The sequence below is a fragment of the Salminus brasiliensis genome, chromosome 2, assembly GCF_030463535.1.
Source record: "Salminus brasiliensis chromosome 2, fSalBra1.hap2, whole genome shotgun sequence".
NCBI classification, from domain to species: domain Eukaryota; kingdom Metazoa; phylum Chordata; class Actinopteri; order Characiformes; family Bryconidae; genus Salminus; species Salminus brasiliensis.
The window spans coordinates 21,412,014-21,439,484 of NC_132879.1; the positions used below are offsets into that span (position 1 = coordinate 21,412,014).

At 40.5% G+C, this 27,471-nt stretch overlaps 2 protein-coding genes across 3 annotated transcripts; both read left to right on the top strand.

The window, feature by feature from the left end:
* Positions 1-600: 600 nt before the first annotated feature.
* On the top strand, positions 601-16,557 carry nfatc3b (nuclear factor of activated T cells 3b). 2 transcript variants are annotated; one of them, XM_072670200.1, is made up of 10 exons: positions 601-889; positions 5,431-6,640; positions 7,372-7,534; positions 8,650-8,849; positions 9,154-9,326; positions 9,811-9,951; positions 10,064-10,119; positions 10,444-10,570; positions 11,321-12,160; positions 15,303-16,557. In XM_072670200.1, exons 1-10 carry the CDS (start codon positions 799-801, stop codon positions 15,371-15,373), a joined length of 3,072 nt encoding a protein of 1,023 aa, XP_072526301.1. In that variant the 5' UTR covers positions 601-798; the 3' UTR covers positions 15,374-16,557. The 2 variants fall into 2 exon arrangements, with proteins under 2 accessions (XP_072526301.1, XP_072526310.1); XM_072670209.1 differs by having other exon boundaries at positions 11,324-12,160.
* A 1,379-nt stretch (positions 16,558-17,936) lies between these two features.
* Positions 17,937-27,397, top strand: amfra (autocrine motility factor receptor a). The gene is made up of 13 exons (XM_072670221.1): positions 17,937-19,018; positions 19,105-19,197; positions 19,414-19,578; positions 19,788-19,940; positions 20,042-20,082; positions 20,215-20,347; positions 20,969-21,102; positions 21,231-21,341; positions 22,307-22,497; positions 22,673-22,776; positions 22,854-22,988; positions 23,978-24,168; positions 24,891-27,397. Exons 1-13 carry the CDS (start codon positions 18,767-18,769, stop codon positions 25,084-25,086), a joined length of 1,899 nt encoding a protein of 632 aa, XP_072526322.1. The 5' UTR covers positions 17,937-18,766; the 3' UTR covers positions 25,087-27,397.
* The last annotated feature ends 74 nt before the right edge of the window (positions 27,398-27,471 follow it).

A 27,471-nucleotide genomic window follows, 5' to 3' on the forward strand; every position in this document is an offset into this window, starting at 1 on the left:
CTCACTTTTTACCTGTGGTGCATGCTGCTGTATAATAGACACTGTGTGTAAAATAAAATATTGACACTAATCATACAGGGATGTAAAGGGGGTGAATCCTGTTCCTAAATGACTAATAATAACAATAGTGGACTATAATAATTAGTCAAATCAGCTAGTGTTACCATACCCCCCCCCCCCCCCCCCCATCATTTATAACTGAGGAGGGAAAATGCAGTTCTTCTATAAACACACCCTACACTAAAGTGATGCTACAGTCATAATGAAACAGCCTTTGCCTCCACGTCTTCTTGTCGATAAGGAAAGTTGCTAGAGGTCGCGCGTTTCCTTCCGAGCGCTGTCTGTCAAGCGCGCTGACGTCACGTCTGGAGTCGCGCGCTCAACGACAAGTGTGTTGTGTGTCGCTGAAGTTTTGCTCACGTCACGGTGAAAAGTGTGCTGCTCCCGAAAGCAAGCGTGAGATTTTCTACATCGACTGACCAAATGGACGACAGCTGCTGCAGCAACAGCAGCAACAGCAGCGGAGGTGTGTGTGTGTGAAAGCGAAAGGCTCCAGCAGATGCGGTTGAGCTCCCTCAGAGGAGGCGCTGGGGAGGAGGAGGAGGAGGAGGAGTGTGTTCCGGGTTTTCACGCTGGCACCATGTCTGCCCTGTAGTCCTGAACTGCACTTTAGAAAGAAGAAAAAAGAAAAAAAGTTGACGTCGAGCAAACTATGCGACGGAGAGTCGATTAGGCGGTTTGTTTTGGTGCTGGTTTTGAAGAGAGCCTTCTTGCGTGAGTCTGACCTCCCTACATGCGATGACCACCGCAAACTACGGCGGCAGCGAGGAGCTCGATTTCAGACTTATGTTTGGGGAGGACACTCAGCTGACGTCGTTAGGCCACACAGGTCAGTGAAATAGTTGTAAAAGTCCTAGCTAGCTATCAGTCTGGCTCCACGCTGAACACCGCACTGAGCAGTTTTCTGCAAACGCTGCTGCTGCCGCTGCACTTTTCTGACTTCCTTTGTTCCTGCCTGCCAAGAGTTCATACGACTCATACGACTGAGGGAGACTGAGGAGAAATAGCGTTTCTCTGTTAACCAGATAGCCTGACATGATCCCACACCCGAGGCTGGCTCTCCAGGGATGTCCCTCGGCTCTTGTCCTTTTGGTCAGGCTTGCCTCTGGGCTTGAGTTACCTGCCTAACAGAGTCTTAAGGCGTGAGAAGTCTGTTTATGTGCCAGTATAGCTGCTCATCTGTGTATGTTTAAGAGACCACGGCTCATACATTACATTACACACACACACACACACACACACACACACACACACACACACACACAAAGTGTCAGATTTCATTTCTTCAGAAACCTTTATCCTATTTAAAATGCTGTACCATCAGAGTACTGAATAAACGTGACTTCCTGACCTACTGAAATACACACTGCCTACCAATAGTAGAAACTCTATTGTAATTCACCTGACTTTTTATTATTTGATTTTAAGTGATTGTATTTAATTACAGAATGAAAAAAAAAGGTGAAAGATATTTTTTATCAGCCCTAAGAAACGCATAAACGCTTTTGAATGATTTTGGACCAATCACAACACCCTTACTGTACCTCAGTACACAAACAAGTTCACAATCAGCTTTGTAGTTTGTAGCCCACTTGTACTTCCGATTCAGGTTGTCTGTATTGATGCCAGCTCTGTTAGAAACCAGACACTAGAGGTGGGCGATATGGTGAAAATATTATATCATGATATTTACAGACAGTCTCACGATACACAATATATATCGTAATACATGTGATCACAGGCAAAACGCACCAGTAGAGACATATTCTTAAAAATAAAAACACCCATATTCAAATACTCCCATATTTAATACCTTGATTTGTATTGAAAATATGCTGCTCTAAGAAAAGCATATTGTGTATCAACAACAAAATTTATCAGGATACAATAAAATATCGTATCCTGTTATAAATAACATTATCAGCCTATCAGAGTGATAGTAATGCAGTTATTGTAAAACATGTCCATTTTTGCTGCTGTTTTTGACTTTTAACATAATCTGGCAGTTGTGCAGTGCACATCTGTACATTGTAAGGCTATGGTATGTATGTTTAGGCACCCCTGGTCAAAACCGTATGATCTAATACAGTGACTAGACGACAAACTCCTACTGAATTCCAGTAGCCAACATTTCAGTCAAGATTATTGTAGAATTTTTGTTTCATACAATTGTGGAGTGAAAAAAGAAAAGCAGCAGCATGCAAATGTTTTAGCACCCCAAAAGATTTGAGCTTTGGAATAACTTTTCCCAAGCTCTCAGACCTTAATGAGCTTGTTAGGGCTTTGGCTTATTCACGGTCATCATTAGGAAAGGTCAGGTGATGCAAATTTCAAAGCTTTATAGATGCCCTGTCTCCTCAAACCTTGTTGCTCTAAGCAGCTGTCTAGTGGACAATGGTGGACACCACCATTTAGGAAATCACAGTTAACAGGCCAAGATCAAGTTGATGTCTGGAATGACCAAGAAAACATTGAGAGAGAATGTCTCGTAGAATTGTTAGAAAGGCAAATCAAAACCCCTGTTGGACCTGACTGCAAAAGACCCTCAGGAAGATTGAGCACACTCGAGTATGGGTGTATAATAGGAACACTGGGAACATTTTACTGGTGGAGGGAAGAATGGATTCAATTAAAAGCCAGATGACTCTGGAAGCAAACTTCACACCATCTGCAAACAACATCAAAGATCTGTGGATAGACCTCAAAAGTGCAGTGCGTGCAAGATGGCTCATGAGTCTCACAGAACTAGAGGCCTTCTGCAAGTTAGCAAAAATTCCTGGTACTGACCATGCAGGGTGTCCAAATGTTTGTTTTTTGAAATGGCAAAAGATAAAAGATAATCTTTAACTTATGCCACTTATAATTAGATCAGGGGTTCCCAAACCTTACATGCATAGGCAGGTCCATACATTTTTGGACAGTGACACCTGTGGATTGAAATGAAGCAATCAGTAGTGAAGTGTAAGATTACAGGTTTTATTAAAGGGGTTATTGTATTATATTTCATATTGCATTAACCATTTAGGAATTACAGTCATTTCCACATAATCCCTCTATTTTAACAAGCTAAAAAAGTAATCAGACAATTGCCTAATAAGCAGTTTCATGTCCAGGTGTGGCCTCTTCTCAAATTGTTTTATGACAAAATAATGAGATAAAATGCCTGGAGTTAATTTTAATTCGCCTTTATTAGCTGTTCACCTCTCAGTATTCGCCCCAAGGAGATGTCTATGCAAGTGAAGGAGGCTTTAAATAAACTTTTAAGAGAGCTAGCGGAAACAATTTGGTACATTCTCAAAAAGAATGAATGCACTGGTGAGCTCAGCAACACCAAAAGGCTCTAAAGACCACAGAAAACTATGGATGACCGCAGTTCTTTCTTTGGTGAAGAAAAGCTCCTTCCAAACATCTAGTCAATTCTGAAACACTCTGGGAGGTAGGCGTATCATTGTTAAAGTCTACAATTGAGAGAGGCCTTTGTGAGGGTTTACTGCAAGATGCAAACCACTGACAACACTTCAGAACGTAAAGGTCATATTAGACTGATAGAAAACTCTTTAAAAAGCCTGGAGCCTGGAACATAATTTAGACCGGAGAGGTAAAACAAAAGGTTAGCTTGGTTAGTATGCAGAAGGAAGGCAAGAGTTCATGATCTGAAGCATATCACATTATCTATTAAACATGATGGAGGCACTGTTACAGCTTGGTCATGTATGGCTGCCAGTGGAACTGAGTCACTGGTGTTTTCTCATGATGTGACTGCTTATAGAAAGTAGGTAGCAGGATGAATTCTGAAGTGTATAGAGCTTTACCTTTTGCTGTAATTAATCAGTCATCTGTTTAGATCAGGAAATGCAGCAGAAATTATAGGATGGTGCTTAACAGTACAAATGTAAAGACACTCGATAGCTTCTTAAGGCAGAGAAATTGAATTTTCTTGAAAGGCTGAGTCAGTCACCTGACCTCAGTGCAATTAAGCAGCTTTTCACCTACTGAAGACAAATCTGAAGGCATGAAGTCCTACAAACAAGCAGCACCTGAGGGCGGCTGCAGAAAAGGCCTAGCAAAGCATCTCAAAGGACAAGACTCAGCATTTGGTAATGTCCATGGGTTTCAGACTTCAGGCAGTCATTGGCTGCAGAGGATTAACTACTAAGTAGAGCTGGGCAATATAACAATATTTTATTGTATCGTGATACATTTTGTTATCATGGTAACAATATGCTTTTATTAGTGAATCGTGTAATAAAAAACTCTTTGTGCAATTATTACAAAGAGTGTAATTAGTCTTTTAATTTTAATTAAATAGTGAAGCATATTTTGAGTAAAAATCACAGTACTCAGAATGGGAAAGTATTTGGATATATTTAATTAATTAATTATATTATTAATTTTAAAAACTATTAATACGTTTTTTTAAATGTTACGCTACATTTAAGTATTATTAAAAATAATATTTATATTTTAAAATTGTTAGTTTGAGCAAGTGAAAATGGACGGATTATGTGAAAATGGTTAATAGTTAATGCAATGTTTTTGTTAAACCTCTTTGAATTGTATGCTCAGTTACATCCTGATTGTACATCAGCTCAGTGGACTTAACATGATGCAGAGGCCAAATGACAAAAAATGTCACTGTTTAAAAAAAGATATTACTATCTATCTATAATCACATATAAAAAATAACTATACATAAATAGTATTACTTCTGTTTCTAAAGTAGATTCTCCTTGGTGTAACAGATCTGATCTGAGTATTTTCTCACTACTCCTTCCTCTACAGCATATCAGTCTGATCATGAAGTTTTTCTGTCTTCTCGCCCAGCATCCTGTGTTTGGTTGTGTGGTTATTTATAGTGCTGCTGTTGCACTGTTGACAGTATTGAGTTTGCTTGGTTGTCTCGATTGACTTAATGAGCGACGCTCTTGATAGAATGCCCATTTGACCTGCTATTTATGTTTAGAACATTACGTGTTACATTACATTATGTGTTACACCTAACCTTAAAGTAACACAGCATCTGTAGCATACCCTTTTTACATTTACATTACATCAGTTGCCTTGAACTTGGTGAATGAAAATAAAACCTGTTAAAACGTTGGTTTGCATTAAAAATGTGTTATAAATAAGTTACCTTATTAAAACATGGTAAGATTATCTCACCAAGTAATTGACTAGATGCTATAGATGCAGCAGAAGTAAATTGTGAAGTAAATTATGAAGTAAATTGCTTATTTTAAGACTGCCTTACTGAAATCCTCTCCATAGCGTTATGTAAATGAATTGTCAATGTAGCCTGTACCCCATAACAGATGCACTAATTTTAAAAGCATGGAATGGTTCTATTTATGCCTCTTTTTTTCTTTTTAGCTGTAGGTGTGAGAGCAGATAATGGGGCCTCTTGCTACCCCCTGCCTGCGTTCCAGGGGCAGCCTTTTGTCCAGCAGCCTCCAGGTTCACAGACTGGCCCCCTTCCCTCTAGCTGTGCTGCTCCCAGTTCCAGCTACAGCGCTGTGGATTCCCCCAGCCGTGTGTTCGATTGTCCTAGCATCCAGATCACCTCCATCCCAGCCAGCTGCCAGCATGACCCCCTGAGTGCTGTCCAGGATGGGGTGGGTCTGGAGCAGCAAGGAGCTTCTGCACCTGTGGTGTCCCGCGATCAGCTGTATCTGCCTCTGGACGCATCCTACAGGGATGCGCTGTGCCCGAGTCCCTGCAGCAGCCTGTCGTCCCGCAGCTGGCTCTCAGATGCCTCCTCCTGCGAGTCTTTCTCCCACATTTATGATGATGTGGAGGCGGAGCTGAATGAAGCGGCAGCCCGTGTCCGCTTGGGTTCGCCACTCATGTCACCTCTGGGTTCTCCTCTGCCTTCTCCCCTCACGTCACCTCAGGCATCCCCACAGGTATCTCCAATGGTGTCACCCTTCGGCTCACCAAGCTGTGCGTACAGTGAAGAGTCTTGGTTTAGATACCAGCAACAGCAGCAGCAGCAACAGCAGCAGCAGCAACAGCAGCAGCAACAACAGCAGCAGCAGCTACAGCAGCGTCTCTACGCCCGTTCACTATCGCCACACCAGTCACCCTACCAGTCACCACGTGCCAGCGTTACTGAAGAAACCTGGCTGAGCCCACAGCCACGTTCCACCTCGTCCTCCAGGCCTTCCTCTCGTCCTACTTCGCCATGTGGAAAGAGGCCGTATTCCAGTGCCGAGGCCGTGCCGGGGTCATCCTCGCCTCATCTCTCTCCCTGCCCGAGTCCGTCTCACTCTCCACGGGGCAGCGTCACTGAAGATAGCTGGTTGGGCAGCCCATCAGCGATGGTCGCCTGCTTCCAAGCATCTGAGATGGACATCCCCACAAAAACCAGAAGGACTTACCACACTCAGGAGCCTACATGCCTGCTTCCTGGGCAGGGGGATTCAGGGTTAGAAGACCACAGCCTTATATCTCCGTCTCTGGATTCCAGCATAGAAGTGTCGCTGCCCACCCTGAAGAAAGAGGACATAATGGAACACTTCTTATCCGTTCCTCCAGCCTTTGCATGGGGAAAACCTAAACAAACACAAACTCCTTTATTCAGGTAGAGGACAAAAGCTTTTTAAATTCTTGTATTAACCGCTTAACTGGTAATCTATTCACCCAGCAGAGTTTAGTCCCAGCCCTAATTTAACATCCTGGATGCATCTAAACAAAGCTGAGAGCATGTGAAAATATGGGAATTGTTAATGTGTTAAATTGGGATGAACTAATTTATGTAGGACAGAAGATCTTATTGGGCAGTACAACCTTTTAGTTTTTATTGTTAACAAACTGTCTGGTAGATTATTAATAATTTTAGGGTTAAGACCAGAATTGGAGTTAGGTTTTACATGTTCGATTTATTTTACGATTACAATTAGGGCTGAATCCACTGGGACTGAGCCAACTCCTGGACTAAACAGCTTTCAGAATGGAAGGCATAGTCCATGACTAGGTTCAGTCCTGCTCTGGGAAACTGACCTTTAGCATTATGAGGAATGAATAGACCAATTTATTGGATGGTCTTAACTGGGTAAAAATGTAATTCCTGTTATTCCTGATATTCTTGTTAAATCGATCATTTGAAAACATTAGAAGGAAAATTATTTTATAAAACAAACTTTTTTTTCTATTGGTTTCTATTGGTCGATCATGGAGTTATCACAAAATACAAAGAATAGCATTTCAAATGTTTAGAAAAACCTACAAACAAATAACAGCAATGCAGCATTGTGGTAAACATCAAGAATGAGGTTTTGCAGCTCAGTCGTCTTCTGTTTGTCTGTCTTTTAGGTCCACATCTTTACCCCCGCTGGACAGCCCTCTGCCTAGTCAGTTTGGGCAGTGTGAGCTAAAGTTGGAAATACAGCCCAAGTCCCACCACAGAGCGCATTATGAAACGGAGGGCAGTCGAGGAGCAATAAAATCAGCCTGTGGAAGGCATCCTGTTGTAAAGGTATATCTCTTCCCCCCCCCACATCCCACAAAAAAAACAAAAACCTCACTCCACATAACCTGAGGGCATGAAGTGGCTACCCTCACACCAGATAATGCACTAATTCATCTTTCAGAGGCTGTCTTTATTTCCTGTGACCAAACACTGTGCAGAGCACTGTACGTAAATATTTGCAAATATATGCAAATATGATTCTTGCTTGTCCTACTTCGCCATGTGGAAAGAGGCCGTATTCCAGTATAGGGCACTAGATTAGTAGTGCTGCTATTGGCAACTAACGTCTGCCTTTAGGTCAAAGAAATGGTCTGCAAATGGTTTAATGGTGAAAACTCTTACAGTGTGCTGAGTTGAGTGTGTAGTGGTGACGTTGAAACCAAAATATTTTTGATTGCTAGTGTGTGAGTAATGTATCTTCAGGGTGTTTAATAAATGTATTGTATGTACATAAATGTTACAAGAGAAAGGAAAACCTTTTCACAAACTTGATGCAGTTTCACAGAAGAGTAAACTTTAGTGCATAGCATGCAAGATGGAACTTGAATTTAATTACAGTCAAGAGCATTCATTTTATCACTGTCAGATAGTTGACTGTGACTTCCTCTTACAATACCACCAGAAATATCAGATCTGCGTTAGTTCGTTACACTGGTGGGGAAGAGTTTCTGTATGCAAGTTCCCAATTATAGACGTTTGCTTTGTCTTACTTTTTCCTATTGTGCTTATTCACACCTTTGAGCAATGCTCGGGCGCTACATAATGAGTCACTGAACCACACACACACATACACTCTCTGGTGTACTCTAGTTCAGCTATTTTTAACCTGTTCCTAAGAAGTGCTAATATTGCATTTGTTGTCCAGTTTATTTACTCTTGTTACCTAAGAACCAATTCTTACCAGTAGTGGAACAGATGAGGCCTTAGATAAGCTGCTTTTTTTTTTGTTTGTTTTCCCCTCAAATGCTCATTCGTAACACTATCCCACAGCTTCAGGCATCAGAGCAACTCTAATTTGGGCAGTTTTAATGTTGATTATTAACCTCATTTTGATTTGTTTTAGCACTCGCATGGTCAAAATGAATCATGTTTTCTGTTATTTTCCTCCTTTATGTTCACAGCTTATTGGTTACAGTGAGAAATCAGTCAACGTACAGATGTTCATAGGAACGGCAGATGATCGTCACGTGCGGCCTCACGCATTCTATCAGGTGCATAGGATTACCGGCAAAACGGTCGCCACTCCAAGCCAGGAGATGCTGATTGGCAGCACCAAAATTCTCGAAATTCCCCTGCTCACTGAAAATAGCATGTCTGCCAGGTACATGTCATACACTATAATGATTTACATTGAGCCTGCCTTGCAAAGATCTAAAATAGGATGTTTGGTATAAGTGATTTATAGTGAGGAGAGATATTTCTCTAGTTTTTCCCCCTTAGATCAATAGCATGGCATGTACGAATGGAAAATATGCCATATTTATGACAGACCTAAAATAAAATGCTTCAAAATACCACTTGTCCATATGAGGTACTGTCTCTGTGTGCAGCCTGTGCTATTTCTTAGGCCAGTATGATCATTCTCCATTCAATGTTTGGCCACTGATATTATTTTTGCCTTGAAGCATTGACTGTGCCGGCATCCTGAAGCTCAGAAACTCTGACATCGAGCTGCGGAAGGGAGAGACAGACATCGGGCGCAAGAACACGCGTGTGCGAATTGTGTTTCGTGTGCATATTCCTCAGGCCAATGGAAAAATGCTGTCATTGCAGGCGGCCTCTGTACCGATAGAGTGCTGTGAGTATACCAAAACACCCTAGGAAATCCCCCAAGACTTCTGGCACATCTGATGTTGGGCAGAATTCTCATTGAAGATAATTAAAGATCTTAGCTGTAATTTGCATATTGCATCATTGGGCGAATATTGAGATGATTATCAGTCACTATATCGTCAGTGTCACACAAAAAACTGGGTCTCCAAAATGTCAACTTCTTTAAGTCAGTGTAAGAATATTTTATTAAATTTGGAGCATTTTTATTGCTCAGTTCATCATGAATTATGTACTGTATTATGTATGTAAAGAACAACTGTCAGATTTACTTTATGTCAAAAATTAAGGTGCAGAGTTTTGTGTGACAGCAACAATACATGTAAGGCTTCCCCAGTCCAAAATAACATCTATGTAATAGCACGAGTAATAATGTAAATAATACAATCCTTGTGTAAGGAAGGTGGGTGTAATCTTCCACTCACTTGTTGCTGACTTCCTTCATGCTTCAGCCCAGCGGTCAGCCCAGGAGCTCCCTCAGATAGAGCACTTCACCCCTACATGTGGCTCTGTGACTGGGGGACAGGAGATGCTGATCACAGGCCCAAACATCACTCCAGAGTCAAAGGTCATCTTCCTAGAAAAAGGCCCTGGTAAGAGGCATCCACACATTGTCTTCTTAAACTGTTACATCTTAAACTCGCATCTTAAATTTCTGCTTCATTCAAGTGCTGGTTTCAAACTAAAGCTTTTGCCCTATTCCAGATGGCAAAACTCAGTGGGAGGTGGATGCAAAAACAGTTTGTGAAAAGAGTAAAGATGTAAGGCTCTATTTTAATTTGTTCCTTGATTTCTTTTCATCTTTCAGTAAATACAGTGTATACAATCTATCTACACTATATGTCCAAATGTTTTTAGACACTACTTTTAATGAATACATTCTGTTACTTTAGGTTGCACCAATTACTGACATAGATTACTCCAACAAAAGCAGGATAAACTTTAAAAAAAAAAAAAAAAACATTGAGTAAGCAGGTTTCCCAATACTTTTGTCCATATAGTGTGTAATGACTTTTTGTTTTTAGATATGATGATAAGAATTGGAGTGTTTATGGATTTTTAATTATGGCTATTGATCTTTGTAGATGAGCATTGTGGTAAAGATCCCTCCTTATCATAAGAGGATCTTGGCATCCTCCACCCAGGTACAGTTTTACATCAGCAATGGCAAGAGAAAGCGGAGCCCTACTCAGCGCTTCACCTACGTCTCAGGTAAAGAGCCCCTAAATGATACAGCCAGTAAGGTTTCCTATTTAGCTTGTGAGAGCATATGGTTGACTTGCTGTCGGTTTCATAGTCAGCTTTGTAGTTTTGTGGTTTTCAACAGAGGGCTTGGTTAACACATATTGCTGCAGATATAGCTTTTAGCATGGCTGTTGACTGAATACATTTAATTTTACCATACCACATACTCAAAGGGTTTATATACTGAACACTGTCAGGAAATGGTGGCCGTTGTGATGTTTGTTATGATGCTCAACCCAAACAAATGAGAATTTATGAGTTATTAATTGAATAGGTTGAATAGCCTGTGTGAGTGTAGGATCACCAAAACTCGTCTGTAAGAATGTGCATGTTTGGACAACATTATGAAAAAAATATTCAAACATTAAATCTGCATTGGATTCTTAACAAGACATTTATCATCAGGTTTGTCAGTGCAGAGTTTGTTGCTTAACAGTGTGGCTTATTATTGGCTAACATGAAAAGAGGGTGGTAGTGGCAGATTTTGTGGAAACTGTAAGCTCTGGTAATCCACATTTATTATTTAGCAAAAGTGTTATCGTTCCACAATTTCCTCTTCCTCATCATAATAAATGCTGATGTATTTTACAAATCTGGTCTATTAAAAATACACTCATAACAGAAGCCATTTGGACCTTTAGAATTAAAATGGTACTACTTGGTAAAAAAACTGTACTTAGAAGGGCAAGATGACTAACTGAACTTTGCCCTTTCAAGCAGTGCAAGTAAAGCGGGAATTTGACAGTGTTGGAGATGATGCTGTCATTGACCCGGCACAGTTCATCAGCACTGAGGCCCAACTGCCCTCCGACCAGGTCCACCCTCTGGAGCAGTGGCTCTACTCTGGAGGCCCAGTTTGTGTTCCATCTTCAACCCAGCTTAGCTACTCTCCACTGGGTTCCTCATATCTCAACCGGCATTACCCTCCAGATGGTAACAGTACTGGACCTGGGCTTCACTCCATATTCCACTCACCGTCTTTGGATTTCTCCAAGCCCTCATACCAGGGACCTCAACAGAACATATCCTACAACGGGCAGCCCAATCTTCATGGAGACGTCGTCAGTGGAGGCAAATTGTCACCTCTAATGTCTGAGCATGCAGCATCTCTACTGAGCATTGGACAACACACCTCTTCTGGAGGTGCTGGTCCTGTGAATCAGTTTTCTTCTCCGAGAAATAACGAAGGTTACCTAAGCCCTACCTCAGGTTCAAGCCAGCCTGACCTAAGTAGCCCCAATCACCATAGGTCTAGCAATGACCCTGTGGACCTGCCAGGGCTGCCGAAGTCATCTGTCTCTCTGGAGTCGCCGGTCACCCAGCAGCCTTTAGCTTCTACCATAGTGCCTTCTACCTCCACCTTAACCCTTATAGATCCAAAAACTACCAAAACACTCTCCGTTCTGGCATCAGGGGAAGGTGGACCCAAGACCTCTTCAGGTCCTGGAGGTTCACAAGATCACAAGGATGGAGAGGTGCCTAACATTAAACAGGAACCTGAGGAGAAGGAGCTTACTTTCCAGTCCATTGGGCTACAGGATATAACTCTTGATGACGGTAAGAGTCTTTATGAACTTTATTTATAGTAACAAATGGTGACCTGTTAAGAGAATTGGGTAACACCACTACCCACCATATGGCAGACTGGGTTTTTTTGAGGTGGGTGAGGACCCACCTTAAAGCTTACAGGACCTGCTGTTAATATCTTGCTGACAGATACTACGGGACACCTTCAGAGGTGCCTCAAATGGTCACATATATTGTGGCATGTCTTCTGGGTTCTTGTATACCGACAGATCAGGTTCCGGTGTTATTCGCCGGTATAACAGATACCAAGAAATGAAGAAACAAGTTGGTGATTCTAATGTTATGGCTGATCAGTGTAATGTTGGTTTAATGTTGTAGCTGCTTATATATAAAATGTATAATTATAACCAGAGAGTTGAACATTTTAATAGTTTAAGTAATGTTTTAGTCTTCGCAGAGCTTCTAGCCAATGAGGATATTAATGTTGTGTGCACTTGCTAGTTGGAAGAGCCTGCTTCCCACTTGTGAGGTCGGAATTACGAGCACGTCAAGCACAAGTGTTCTGTTGTGAGAGCAACATGAAAAATGACGGCTAATGATAACTATTAAAGTAGTCCATTTGTTATGGATAGAAGGACATATAGCAACCATATAACAACCATTAACAGACATGAATCTGTCCTCTCTGCCATGTCAAGAGCTTGAAGGTCACCTTAACTCGTAATCTCAGAATTTCCCACTAGAAACTACGACTTGAGGGGGTGTTCATGTGCAACTTCCAAGTCGGGAGCTCATATTTACTATAACGCCAATGGCTCCGATGCAGGTCGGGCGAGAAAACTAGTCGGCATGCACCGGATCAAGCCAGTCAGGCAGTCAGTCTGTGCAGCACCGGGTTAAGTTGAACAAGCCGGAAGCCGGACTGCCAGTATAAGATCTAAAGCAAACACGTCACGGTCCTAGCATGTGTAGAGCCCGTTAGGCATATAGGTATATACAGGTATATACAGGAGTGTATTTTTATCGTATCACCCCTGGTGCAGATGCATTTATTGTGACAGCTCATTAAGACCACAATTGCTAACTCACTGTATGCAGTCAAAAACACAAGCCATATGCTTGTGACTTTTGTTTACGCTCAAGCAAAGACCAGGAGTTACCACCCCCCAGTTTTTGGAAACCTGTTTGCTTTGGGCCTAATTATAGTCTGTAGTCCTGCAGCAGGGTGGGAAAGAGGATACGGGCTTGTACGTAGCATTGCATCAGAGTCAGTGAGCGAGCTAAATATACTGTGGAGCTTAATCTTCTGTAGTTACCAGTGCACAGCTGTTAAGCCACTGTAGTGATAGACATGCATGGTTCATACAAGACGTTCCTGCACTTAGCATTAAATGAAATCCTTACATAGCAGAGGATCTTGGCATCCTACTGGATCGTCTGACAAACAAATGGCATTCAGGGGGTTTGACCTTTTGTTTATATTGTTGCCTTCCTAAGTTGTGTGCTTTAATGAAACGGCACATTTACTGTGAAAGATATTCAGACCTAAGTTAGATCGGAGTGGCATCAGTTCGTCTGAAATGTGACCTTGGATTAAAATGACTACATTTGGACTGGGGTATCCACTATTTTCTTAAATGTGTTCTCGTACTCCCTACCCTGCTTTTGTGTTCGCGAAAGAGCGCATACACCCACCCAACCTGGCCTTTCGCCACCATGTCTCAGCTCCACTTTTGTGTGTTGGAGAGGACAGGTGCAGTGGACTGCTATGCCCCCCTGATGACTGAGTACTGTTGTTCCTCATCATAGTGCCTTTCATTGCCAGGAGTGTAACCCTGCATGTGTGTTGTCTTTTCTCTGCAACAAACCGTGCTGAAGATGCACACTGGCTATTGCTGGAAGTGTATTTACCATACTAATTAATGTATTATAATTTTCATGATATAATTGAAATGCTTTATTTTTAGAGAAGGTTTTCAGTTGAACAAACGTCAGTAACGTGTTGATGGAAAATAATCTGATATTGGACAGACAGATATACACACACTTGCCCATTCTGTGTAGGTGTTTGTTTCATGTTAAAAATAGACTTTTGTGAGTTGAGCTATTGAAATGAGGAGACTGTGTAAATATGACTGTATTGCAGTTAAAAAAAAAAAACATTAACGTGGTTGTGTTTTTACACTACATATATAAGTCGTGATTGTATGGTAATATACAGGCTTGTGCTTACACAGAACTACAGGAAGACCTACAGAGATAACCAGCTGGGTCCAACTGCAGGCACAACACTGCCCTCAGATGGTCCTACAATACTACAAAAATAAATAAATAGAAAAAAAAGAACATCAAAACTCTATGTGCCAGTTTTCCACACATAGTTTAAGCTCAGTCTTAAATTTTCAGATTTCAACTGAGCGTGTAAATACTAAAAATTCCTAGCTGCCATAGACTTTGGTTTAGTGACTGCCATTAAGAGCATTTTAAAATAAGCACCATAAAAAAGGTTGCAGATGTTGGCCTGTTTTTAAATCCGCATTTGCAGGCCCAGTTAGTCAAACTGTTTTTATATAGCACTTTTCTATTATTATTCTATTATAATAGTATAACAAAATATAACAAAACTGTACTAACAAAACACAAAAGATGGATAGTAAGATCAAATAAAATAAATCATAGAAAAGTAAGAATACTTTAATTATCAAATTAAGATTCAAGTATTATGTCAAATAAAACTAGATTTACAGAGTAATAATATATATGTTCAACTAAAATTGAACATAAACACTACATACTGAATAAATACATGTTTTGCATTGTGTTTAGAGATGTTCCAGTGATTTGGAGCTGAAAGCATTATCAAACATTTTTGTCCTGGTTTGAGGAACTGTTAAACGAGAACAACCAAAGGACCCAAGGGACCTTTCTGGTTAATAAAGCAGAAGCATTTTGTAGAGAGTCTGTCAAAAAGCCATGTTGTGAATTTTAAAATCAATACGAAAATAGTTAAAGTGTAGATTTTAGGAAAGAGTGAGCAATAGTTCCTGAAAGTGGTGTGCCGTGTTTATATACTTTTATCTCATGAACTTTACTTTTGTCATCATGACAATCATGAAAATGGAATAAAAAGTTTGCTTCTAACAACTGTCTTTTTCCCCCCTCATCTTTTCAGTGAGCGAGATCATTGTCCGAGACTTGTTCCAGAGTCCAGATCCTGCAGGGGATGCTTATAGCTTGCCGTAGCAGCTCTGTCACTGAATCAAAATCTCTGATACGATCAAACTGTACTGTACATACTGTTTCGCGTTCTCTGTCTACCTTTTAAAAGGGCTTCATAAATAGAAATGATTCTAACTTTTGTATTAGCTATAAACTAATGTGTTTATCAGCAGTGCTGTATAGTATGGGTTCTAGCTTTGTTAGGAATGCTATGTACTGTCTTTTTAATTGTCCTTTGAACTGGACTTAAGAAATGTGAATGTTCCAGCTGAGACCTGAGACTAGATGTGCCTTTTGCTGAGGTGCCTTGAATGTGACGTTCGGTGTATAATGTTCAGCTCTTCACAGAAGTGTCTGTGAAGGGTGTTTATGACTCTATGCAAAATCGTTTTTATTCATTGCAATATTCTGGTATAGCTGTATAGGACGTCTTACACTGTTGAGTGTAACCTAGGTGTGATTGTTTATCCCGTCTCTGGAATTGTTTGTAATTTGGCATGGTTTATTTGTGGTTTGCTGAGAATATATATTCATTTGTAACAGTTTCTGTTAGACAACTTGTTAACTGATAGACACTTGTTATCTGATACTTTTTCAGATTCCATATTTCTATTTATGAGTTTGTAAGGAACATTTAAGGTATGTGACCTTGTACTATGCACTGAAATTTTCCTGGCCTTTGTAGAAAGCTTTGAAGTAAATATTGTTTTTCAACTATATTAAACATAATCACCTTCTCAGATTGTTTAATATCTGTTTTAGGATTTTGTTAATACCAAAATAAAGTCAAAGCAAGCATTAAAATGCTACAATATTTGACTAAGACGACACTTAAAGACAGCACATTTGTGATTTATATTTGTAATAGCAACATTTTTAATATATTCCCATATTCCCTGGAGAATATATTGCCATATTCTCCAGGTCTCTATTTTTTTTAAACCTCACCTTGTCTGAGATCCAGATGTATTATTATATTATTATTATTATTATTATACATTATGTTACAGCTTTATTTTATTTTATGTATTTTTACTGGTGAAAGATTATGTCCTAAAAACACTGTGTGTATATGCTGTCACCCGCATACCACCATGCAGAAATGGATTAGAAATGCATTAATTGGCATACAGTGCCTTCCAGAGACATATTTTGCAAATTCTTCTTTCTCTTCTTTTTTTCATTTTAATAAAGGGCATTTTAAAGCATTTCAAAGAACTGTGGTGTTTGAGATATAGGGCTTCACAGGTATTTGTGATTACTGCTGTGTTTAAACAAATCACTTAATGAACAGTAATAAATAGGCTACACTGCAAGATTCAACCCACTGACCACAAAAACAGGATGACCAAAGTCTAAAGCATACCACCTCATCTGCTCCCATGGTGGTGGAGGTATTTGTGACCTGGATCTGTGTGGCTGCCACAGAGACCGTCTCACTCATCTTTAATGCTTATGAACTAGTGATGGCACATGGAAACATCTTCAGACCGCTCAAGTTCAGGAATGCGCCTCATAACCTTAGAACATGTAAAGACTATGATCCCAAGCATACTGCCAATGCAATTACCTTTTATACTTTCAAAACTAAAAACTAGAAATTCTTGCTTGGCAGAGTCAGTTATTGGATCCCACTGTTTTTCATATGCTGTAAAGAAAACAATTTAATGTTTTTTTTATTTTTTCTAAATTCATATTAGTTTAAAATGAAGATGCCCACAACTATGCTTATTTGTATTTATGGTAGGTAATAACACTTGTCAACTACCTTACACAGCTCATCATAATCTCTACAGTACATTTCCCCGGTTTGAGGCCTGGAGTGATGGGATATAAAACAAAAACACCACACAATTTAATTTAAACTGCATATATTTATGTATATATATATATATATATATATATATATATATATATATATATATATATATATACATAAATATATGTATATGTTGTACTCCATGTTTTCACTTTAAACTGAGGGAGATTTTGACGAAGCTCTCACTTCACATTTCACTGCAGAATAACTTCACTGTTCTGTCCACTCCTGTCCATCAGACAGACGAGGCCACGCCCCTCACAACACTGGGAACACGCCCCGACTGTCAGTTTAGACAGAAGTACTAGGATTTTTCTGTTCACTGTTTAAAGTAATAAATGTTTATTTGCATTTGAAGTCAATAGTCTTACATAAAAGCAGCAATGCATAAAAGTCATCAGAATGCAGGAATTCTATTTTTTTATGGAGGAGCAACATTTGGTGTTGGTGGCGGTGTTTTGCAGTTGATTATTCAACTGAAAACGTCCTTACTGCAGTTGTACTGGGAGGAGTTTGTGATATATATAATATATATTATTTAATATATATATATATATATATATATATATATATATATATATATTTTTTTTTTTTTTTTTTTTTTTTTTTAAATATTATATATATTTTTTTTAAATATTATATATATATATTTTTTTTTATATTATATTTTTATATATATATATATGTGTATACAAACACAGCCTCCAGCCGTCGTACGCTAGTTAAGTGACACGCGCCATGTTCTTTCGTAAGCAGCGGAAGAGGGTTCCATTGCGTCAGCAGCGCCGGAAAGGGTGAGAGAGAAACTCCGAGAAACAACTGGAAGACAGCAGCAGACACAGAGACGAGAACAGCGGCTCCGGAGATTCCTGAAAGCAGACCCTACTCCAGGTTCTGGCCGTGAATTTGTGAGCGAAAGTGTCCCCAACGACTTCTCCACCCGACCGTCCGAGTTCGTCCTAATCCGCTTAAAAACACTGACATCAGCGAGGCGAGCCGAGCCGTTCAACGGTAGCGGTTAGCCCGTGTACGCTCCTAGCCTGGTAGTAGCTAACCAGCTCACCTGACGACCAGCAGCCCTGACTGTCTACTACTAAACCTCTGCTGTCGAAACGTTTCCCCGGTCCGAGGCCTGGAGTGATGGGATTTAAAACTGACAAGAGCAGAAAAATACATGTAGCCGTCTTCACGGAGTCCGTTGTCGTTCACACGTAGCTAGCACTAGCCAAACCATCTAGCTAGCAGTAGTCAACACGTAGCTAGCTAGCTAGCTATCGGGCTGGCCAGGTCTCTGCCTTAGCAATACATACCCCGCTGGAGTCGTGACAGCACGAACATGAATCTGTAAATATGTTTTAATTATGTACTAAGTGTCCTTTCTATTTGATGAAGATATCTAGCTAGCCATCTGTCCAGCTGTGTAGGATTCCGTGTGCCGTGACCCTAATCCTCAAGCTCGGTTGGCTTTATCTGCAGGAGAGAAGAGCTCCCAGCTCCCAGCCTCGTACTCCGTTTCATCACCTTTGTAAAGTAAATAAAGAAGCTTGTCTGTTGAACCGACTTGTTATTTGAGGAACTGCACACTGGACGGTCCCGCCATGCCCCTGTTGTTTTTAGAGAGGTTCCCCTGGCCTAGTTTGCAGACCTACACTGCGCTCAGCACCGTCCTGCTGGCCGGGTCGATCCTCAGTGCCTACACCGCTGTAACGCAGACCGAGCCTTCAGCTCCAGTGGCGGAGGACGCTCGGACTGAACCCATCGATGACCATAAAGCTGACCAAGCAGACAGCACTGAAAATGTTGCCGCTAGTGTGTTGCTGTACCTCATCTCGGACAGCTTATTTGTTTGGGTGAGTGTGCTGGTCTTTCATTGCCTTATTTTCGTGCCAGTGAAGACTACAAAATAAACACCTACTGAATTGTCCCATTTCTTCAGGTCATGGTGAATACAGCCTGCTGTGTCCTCATGTTAATCGCCAAGGTGATCCAGTGTATTGTTTTTGGTCCTTTGCGGGTCAGTGAGAAACAGGTGAGCGCAAAAGCTTGCATGGGGCTTGTGAAGATTTGGGGGGGGGGCAGTCTACCTAATCTTTGTTGATGCATTTGCATTAGGCCTAAGGTGTTTCATTCACTAAGCAGCTTGCTTATAGCTACACAAGGATGTTCCAACAGTCACTTTTGTGCTGTCAATTTTGGATAACTTTTGCTCTGTTGTGAACATCTGTGTGTCTGTGTGTCCCAACAGCACTTGAAGGACAAGTTCTGGAACTTTATCTTTTATAAATTCATCTTCATCTTTGGGGTGCTGAATGTGCAGACAGTGGAGGAGGTAGTGCTGTGGTGTTTGTGGTTCGCAGTACTCATCTTCCTTCATCTCATGGTTCAACTCTGTAAGGATCGTTTTGAATATGTGAGTAACTCTAGAGGCACTTTGAAATGATGCTTGGTTGAAACTTAGATTTTTCTTTGTATTGAATTGAGACCATGTTCCTCAGTGATGTTGAAGCAGTGCTTTACGTATGAACATATAGCTCAGTAGGAGTTCATTTGCCATTTTTGCACTGTGTTTGTTTTGGCTTTACAAAACAAAGTCACACCATCATTCTGTCTATTTCTTAGCTGTCATTCTCCCCAACAACCCCCATGAGCAGTCATGTGCGAGTACTGGCCTTGCTAGTGTCCATGCTGCTGTGCTGTGGCGGATTAGCTGCACTCTGTGGCCTGGTCGGACATTTTCATGGCATGCATACAGTTGCATTTATGGCGGCTGAGGTAAGGACTTCTTGGTTTATGAGGCACTTTGTAACACTAGCGAGTAAATGGATAGTTTTTTTTTCATGCATGGAATAACCGAATACTTTTCTATTTTGCAGTGTTTACTTGTTACAGTGCGCACTGGACATGTCATCATAAGGTAAGCATTTTGTCAGTGCAGTATCAGTTACGAGTGTACCGTTGACACTGCTTCATTTATATGCCAAGAAACCTGAGCTGTTAAGCGCTCAGAGAAATACTTCACTCAGGCACTGGTACTCTCTTTATGTAGGTACTCCATTCACTTGTGGGACCTAAATCATGAAGGGACCTGGGAGAGCAAAGGCTCCTATGTCTACTACACTGATTTTGTTATGGAGCTTGCTCTTCTCTGCCTTGACCTGATGCATCACATCCACATGCTGGTGAGTGGTGTATTCTGTGACATTAGAGCAGTTCATTTATATGGAACGCTGAGCATTTGATTGAATCGTGCTCATAGTGTGAAGTGTGTAGCTTTTGGACCAAGACTAAAGCACTAATAATCGAATAAAATGCAACACCATGTGTGAAACTGTTATATAATGACCTTGTAATGCATTATGGAGTCCAGCCACAGCTTGTGTTGACCAGGAATAAGGTTTTGCTTTAAATTTGAGTACTTGCATGAATTTGACTGTTGAATCATGACCGTTCAGCTCAGTGTTAGAACATGATTTGAGACAGACTGCTCCTGAGTGCCACAACTTCACCCCTGTGCTTGCTTGAAGATGTGGAGACTGATGTAATTGGATAGATTGGACTCATATGCTTCTCCGAGCTAAAGGCCTGGATTGGATAACTTCATACATAGTTTAGAATTATCTAGGTCTTGTTTTCATGCATGGTAGCGTTTTTATTTTAGCTTGATTATAAACCCCCACCTTAACGGGAACTAAGAGCGTGCTCGTCCTTCTGGTTTTATTTATTTTCTTTCCACTTTTTCTGGCTGTTTCAGTCCATTGAAAAGTGACATGTGACCACTGTTTATTTTCCACATGTCTCAGCTCTTTGGGAATATCTGGCTCTCTATGGCCAGTCTGGTGATCTTCATGCAGCTGCGCTATCTCTTCCATGAGGTGCAGAGGAGAATCCGCCGCCACAAGAACTACTTGCGCGTCATTGACAACATGGAGTCCAGGTTAGAGACAGTCAGTGTGGATGATGTAACCTCTGCCATTTGTTCAGTTCGGAAAGCCACGGACTTGAATGCTATATGTTTAGCCCTTAAACTGAGATGTGTGCGTTTACCTATTCATCCTTGTATAGGTTTGCAGTGGCAACCCCAGATGAGCTGGTTGCCAATAACGATGACTGTGCAATCTGCTGGGATTCAATGACCTCAGCACGGAAACTGCCCTGTGGACACCTCTTCCACAAGTAAGCCATATGCAGTACTGCAGTTGTTTAAACATGGTGTTTACTTTTGTAAAGATACACATACATGTACAGTGCTATGGAAAAAGTGTTTGCTCACTCAGAATTTGTGCATATTTTTCACATTAAATTTTTTTATTAAGTCTGATAATGGTTAGTTATTTATACCTTATCTTCACATATGAAAAGGTGTTTTCATCTCACAGTCGGACTGAAAGAGGGAAAATACTAATGACGGAGAAAGCAATGCAGGGTTTTTTTTTTACATAAGTTAACATAAGAGTATTCATGTGTTTTTAGAAAAGCTGTGGCTAATTCTCATGTGAGGAACTTCTTTAGGCTCAGTAATATCTGGCTAATAATTTGTTACATGGTTTTTCTTATCACACAAGCTGTTTCCTTTAGCTTTTTGTGTGTGTGTATATATGTATGTATGATTTTTTATATATATATATATATATATATATATATATATATATATATATATATATATATATATATATATATATATATATATATATATATGATCCTTAAAGGTAAAATATAAAAGGTGTCCAACTGTTTGTGGACACCCTTCTAATGAATGCATTCAGCTGCTTTAAGCTGCAGCCCTTGCTGAGTTACAGTGGAACTGTATTCTCTGGAATGGTGGTGTTGCATCCAATACTTTTCAGACGAGGAGGATGGTGATCATCCAACATCCTGACTTTGAGTTACTTGGTAGATTCAAAGGACGATACATCTGTTCTTAATTAGAAATATGTAGTTATTATTAGACTAATATGAATTATGGAAATGGTTGTTATTTGCAGCCCTTATGATATACCTAATGAAATGATTTAAATGCGTATAACTATCCAACTAAAAGAATGTGTATTCAGAAACATTTGGTATGCTTGTGTGTTTTCGTCTTACTGCTTATATGTACTTGTTTCTCTATATAAATCTTCTTGTCCCTGTGTGTCCAGTTCATGTCTGCGTTCATGGCTGGAGCAGGACACCTCCTGTCCGACGTGTCGTATGTCACTGAATATCAATGAGGCTGGAAGAGAGAGAGAGGAGGGCCAGAGAGCACAAATGGATGACAACATGGCTGCAGGGCCTGGGGCTGATGCCAGACCTCACCTTAACCAGCATAACCACTTCTTTCACTTTGATGGTAAGAGTAGTTGTTGCACACATCCACTGTGCTCTCATACATGCACAGCGTCTTCATGCATGTTCATTAATTCTAGCAGTAATGAGTGTTAAAGAAAGACTAATTATCAGTGTTTTGGTAATGGCCATGTTCTTGATGTCCAACTGGTTAACAAGGTGTTTTTGATGTCTTCTAGGCTCCCGAATTGCTAGCTGGCTCCCGAGCTTTTCTGTGGAGGTCATGCATACAACCAGCATCCTGGGCATTGCACAGGCCAACAACTCTCAGCTCAACACCATGGTGAGCACACGCGAATAGTGGTAATCCCTGTTGTGATACTGTTCAGCCTATTAAGCTGGTTCTTATTTGTTTCGTAGGCGCATCAGATCCAGGAGATGTTTCCCCAGGTTCCTTACCATCTGGTCCTGCAGGATCTGCAGCTCACTCGCTCTGTGGAAGTCACCACAGATAACATTCTAGAGGGCAGAATCCAGGTGCCCTTCCCTGCTCAGGTAACCTTCACACCCCCTTGCAGCATAGTTTACAACATGAGACTTTTGCTTTTCCTCTTACTTAGAAACTACAGTAGCAAGTATAACCTTAGTAGACAACCTTAGTATACCTGCAGCTATACCCTGGTTTAATCTAACCAAAGCAACGTATCCTATATATCCTTATAGCCTCTCTGTTTGCCCTCAAGTAAGCCCCAGTGCCACCCTAAGCACTGTTCAATTACTTTTACTTTAATTAGCTGAAGTAAAGTTGGTTCTGTGAGCTACTTTGGGGGGGAGGTATCAAATGAGCATGTGTCAACGTCAGCAGCAGAGCCTTCCCAGAAATCATTGCAACCTGATGCAATTCTCTTTTCAAACCCAACAAATATCAAATATGGTGGACAAAGCCATAGCAGCAAACTACTTTAAAATATGCTTAATATAAAAAAAAAAAAACATGGTGTTTGATTAGCTGGACTTTAGGTGGCATATTTCTTAATTTATGATAAGACTATTGATACAGCTTTACGAATTTATTGTCCTTGTTTGCTAGTTTGCAAAGCTTTATTGTTAAAAGTAAAAGCAAAAACAAGAAGAGAAAGCGTCTATTGGCTTTTATTATTGCTGATCGAGCAGCCCCCCAAACCAGTGCCTCAGCTTAGTTGAGGTGCGAGATACCAGGTGAATATAATCATCCTTGGCACAGTGTAACACATACAGCTTTTCCACCAGTATACTTTGAATTTGGAGTGATACCAAGATATAACACTGCCAGGCTATTCCAAGGCACTGCAAGCACTAGCATGTGTTGTGATCCAGTCCCCATACCACAGACAGCTTTCATGTTCCCCCAGCTTCAAATAGTATCAGTGACAAGCAAGATGATGATCAAACTCATTTTTCAAATGCATTAATAAAATAAAAAGTAAGTCAAGTTGCAAGGTTATTATTCGGATCATTGAAAGAGTTTTTTTTTATTTATCTGTTTATTACACTGTTGCTCGTAGCCTGTGGAGCGCACACCCATACAGTTAAACCCAGCCCCAGAGGAGTCCGCAGGGGCCAGCGGTGGTCCGGAGATCCCGGCTGCAGAGACGGAAGACTTTGAGGTGCGGGGCAGTCGCTTCTCTAAGTCTGCAGATGAGAGGCAGAGGATGCTACTGCAGAGGAAGGAGGAGCTGCTGCAGAGAGCACGCAGGTCTTTTGCTAGTCTTTACAGCCTTCTTCCCTACTCTCTAAGCTAATTATACATCTGTTGAATTGAATAATCTATTAAATGTAATAGTAGTTATTGACTAACTGCTATAGTACTAGTATGTTGGGTAGCTAGTGAGGTAGGGAATTTGTGTGTAAAAATCTGAATAGTGTTGACTGTGGATATTACTTAAACAGCATCTTGCATTCAAGAAGAATGAATTTTATCTTATACAATATGGGCAAAACTATTGGGACACCTGGTAATTCCTTGTTTTCAGTTTACTAAAGTTTAAGCTGTGCTGTGAGGATTTGATTGCGACAAATAATTTTTAAAGTCAGGATGCTCGATGATCACCAACCCACCTTCTCACCAGCTCATCCTAAAAGTATTCTAAAATAACACCTCTCCACAGCTCCATGCTGGGTGGCTTTATACCTCTCTAACCCAGACCTGGCATTAGGCATGGTGCCAGTAGGTTTGTTTTTTATCTGCTCCAAAGAGTCCTATTCAATTGCTAGTACTTCTCTAGAGGGACTACACCAGCTGTGTGTTTTCTTTTGCGTCAGCAGTGGGTGCATCTTTAAGTGGCTAAATGCATTCATTAGAAGGGGTGTCCACAAACATTTAGTCATGTAGTGTAGTACGTGATGACTCTATGATACTATAATTGCAGGGTTTGTTTATTTTATTTTTTTAACTCTAGCCTGCTTTTTCTTTTTCAGACGCTATCTAAACAAAAGCTCTGGAGAAGGAGGAGCTGCTTTTCCCTCAACTGCTGCTGAAGACACAGAGTGTGATGACATCTTGCCCTCCCTGGAGGATGAAGGCTTCATCTCGGACTTTGTGACTGTGCGCCGCAGGATGCTAGCAGCTGCAGCCGAGCGGCGAATGCAGAGGCAGCCAGACACGCTGCTCTGAAGTGGGACAACCCATATGTGCACATCCAGCTCCGCCTCTCTCAACCTTCCCATGGCTGTTTTTTGTGATGATTGGGAAAGTATCTCCTAGTCACTCTCATCTCAAGACAAGTAAAATCGTGCATGACACTTGCCTGTGCCGTGATCCAGCCGAGCCCGGCGGGTAAGCTCTAGCAGCTCGGCTGTGTCTCAGATAAGTCTCAGTGTCTACTCAGTCTTAACCCTTATCTGTTGCACAATGTTCAAATGTGACACCAGCTTGGCTGTGCTCTGCAGAAAAGTCTATGCATGTGTCGTTTTTACCTGTTCAAACATTCAGTCCATAATCTGTCTAAAGGATCATGGGCGTGTCACTGTAGTTCATAAAGGAACTTGGTGAACCTTGGGACAGAATCCAAAGTCTGGTGGTTCTTCAGAGTCCGCTTAGCGTCTAAAGTGAGCTGAAATGGAGGCAGCACGAGCATCGTTTGGTGTAGGTCCTTTTGGGACCATAGCAATGCAAGCATTACTTTGTATTTGTTTTAGTTGAAGAATGTTCCAATAAATGATCCAATTTTTTCCTGTTAAAAACATATGCGGTTTTGTTTAGAATCAGATGTTTATGAAATTCAGTTTTAAATTTTAATCTAAATGTCACTTGCAAACATAAAGGGGCTTTAATAGGCATGGGCTGCTGCCAGGGATTAGCTTCCTTCAAATCCACGTACAAATTAGAAAAAAATATATAATATCCACACCATTGTGGTGATTTTTAAAAAAAAAAAATTTATTTACATCAAAGCTTGTGGACTTCTAGAACCCAGTGGAAACCTTAAAGTAATTCTGGGCTAGAAATGTAAACATAATTTGCTTAATAGTTTTGGCTTCACAGTAACTCCCAGCACATTTATAAAGCTGTAGGCTTTGGTGTGTCTGTTTAAAGCAATCAGAGATCGTTAATGGAGGCGGACGTTTATGGAGTTCTGAAGATGGCAAACTGGCAGTTAAAGCCTTGCTCAGTGTTTCTTTGGAATCCTCTGCAAACAGCTTTGGCTTTACTTTCTCTAATCGATTGTTACACTACCTAAATGTATTTTGGCGTTCATATTTGCATTTGGTTGTGTTTCCTTTAGCTATTCTTAATACTGTAGACAAGTGATGGGGTGGAATGTTGCTGTGCCCCATGTTAGTGCTGTTTGTGGTATATTTATGTTTAAAAAGAAAATTTGATGAAATGCACACAGCTGGAGGCGGCGTGAGTTAAGATGCAAACCGTGATGCTTTAAGTATGTTTTTATTTTAGGATTTTGTTTAAAAATTGCTACAGATACAAATTTCTAACCCAACGTGTCACAATAATGCTTTTGTTTTTGCTTGTTTGAGAGCAATTATTTTAACTTAATAATAAACGTAAGCAATACCGAATCTTAAATCGCATCAGACTGATGGTTTTCTCTAGTCAAGTTGCATGTCGACAGTCGCGATGTGGGGAGTTCTACAGGTTAATGTTGTGCAGTACAGCTCAAGGTAGGAACTCCCCAGTATCTTTATAATACTATGAAATAAAATGACTGGTTTTAAACTGACTTTTAGAGTGAAGATCATATTTACTTTGTGGTGCAGGATGCTAGTAGCAAGCCATTAACCAGCTACACCTAACGAGAAACGCTGACTATGGCGCTTTTGTCGATCTCTGTCAAGAGTGAGAGATTTTTAAACTGGTCTTGTCGATGTAGTGATGTGCGGTCACTACTGTTTTACACTGTGAACCTGTTCTATCAGATGTTTTTGTTTGTTTTTCTCATTTCACAACTACTAAGCATTTTGTGTTCTTTGTCATTTTCTTCTTGCTGCCTCTCTTCTATGCATGGAAAAAAATCACTGTTTGTGACGTATCTGTCTTACATTTCTTGAAGTATTCCCAAAGACTGTGCTACAGGTGGTCGGTACCTGAGGTTGGAGGTTGTGATAAGTGTTTCTAACAAGATCATGCAGCTTATTCTTGGACCCCAGGTCACTTCTTCTGGAGCTATATGCTGTGGTTGCACAGCTGCACCTTTGATCAGTATTTCATTAACTGATTGAGATGATTCACTTTTTATCACGAAATTAACGAAAATGTGATTCACGTCTAGCTGTCTGTTTCAGGTCTAAATGGACTACCTGAATGCTTTTTTTGTATACATGGATTTTTTCATTGTGCCTAAATTCAGCAGTGGATCAAGGATTGTTTGAATTGTGTAAATAATTTTGTAATGAAGACTGTATAATAAATGTGAAATTGACCCTGTACAAAATAAACTTCAGAGCCACAATAGATGCTTTTAATCAAATCCTTTGTTGTGTCTCATTTAGTCTCCACAAGCCATTCACTGTCCCACATCAACAGCTCTTAATCATATCCATA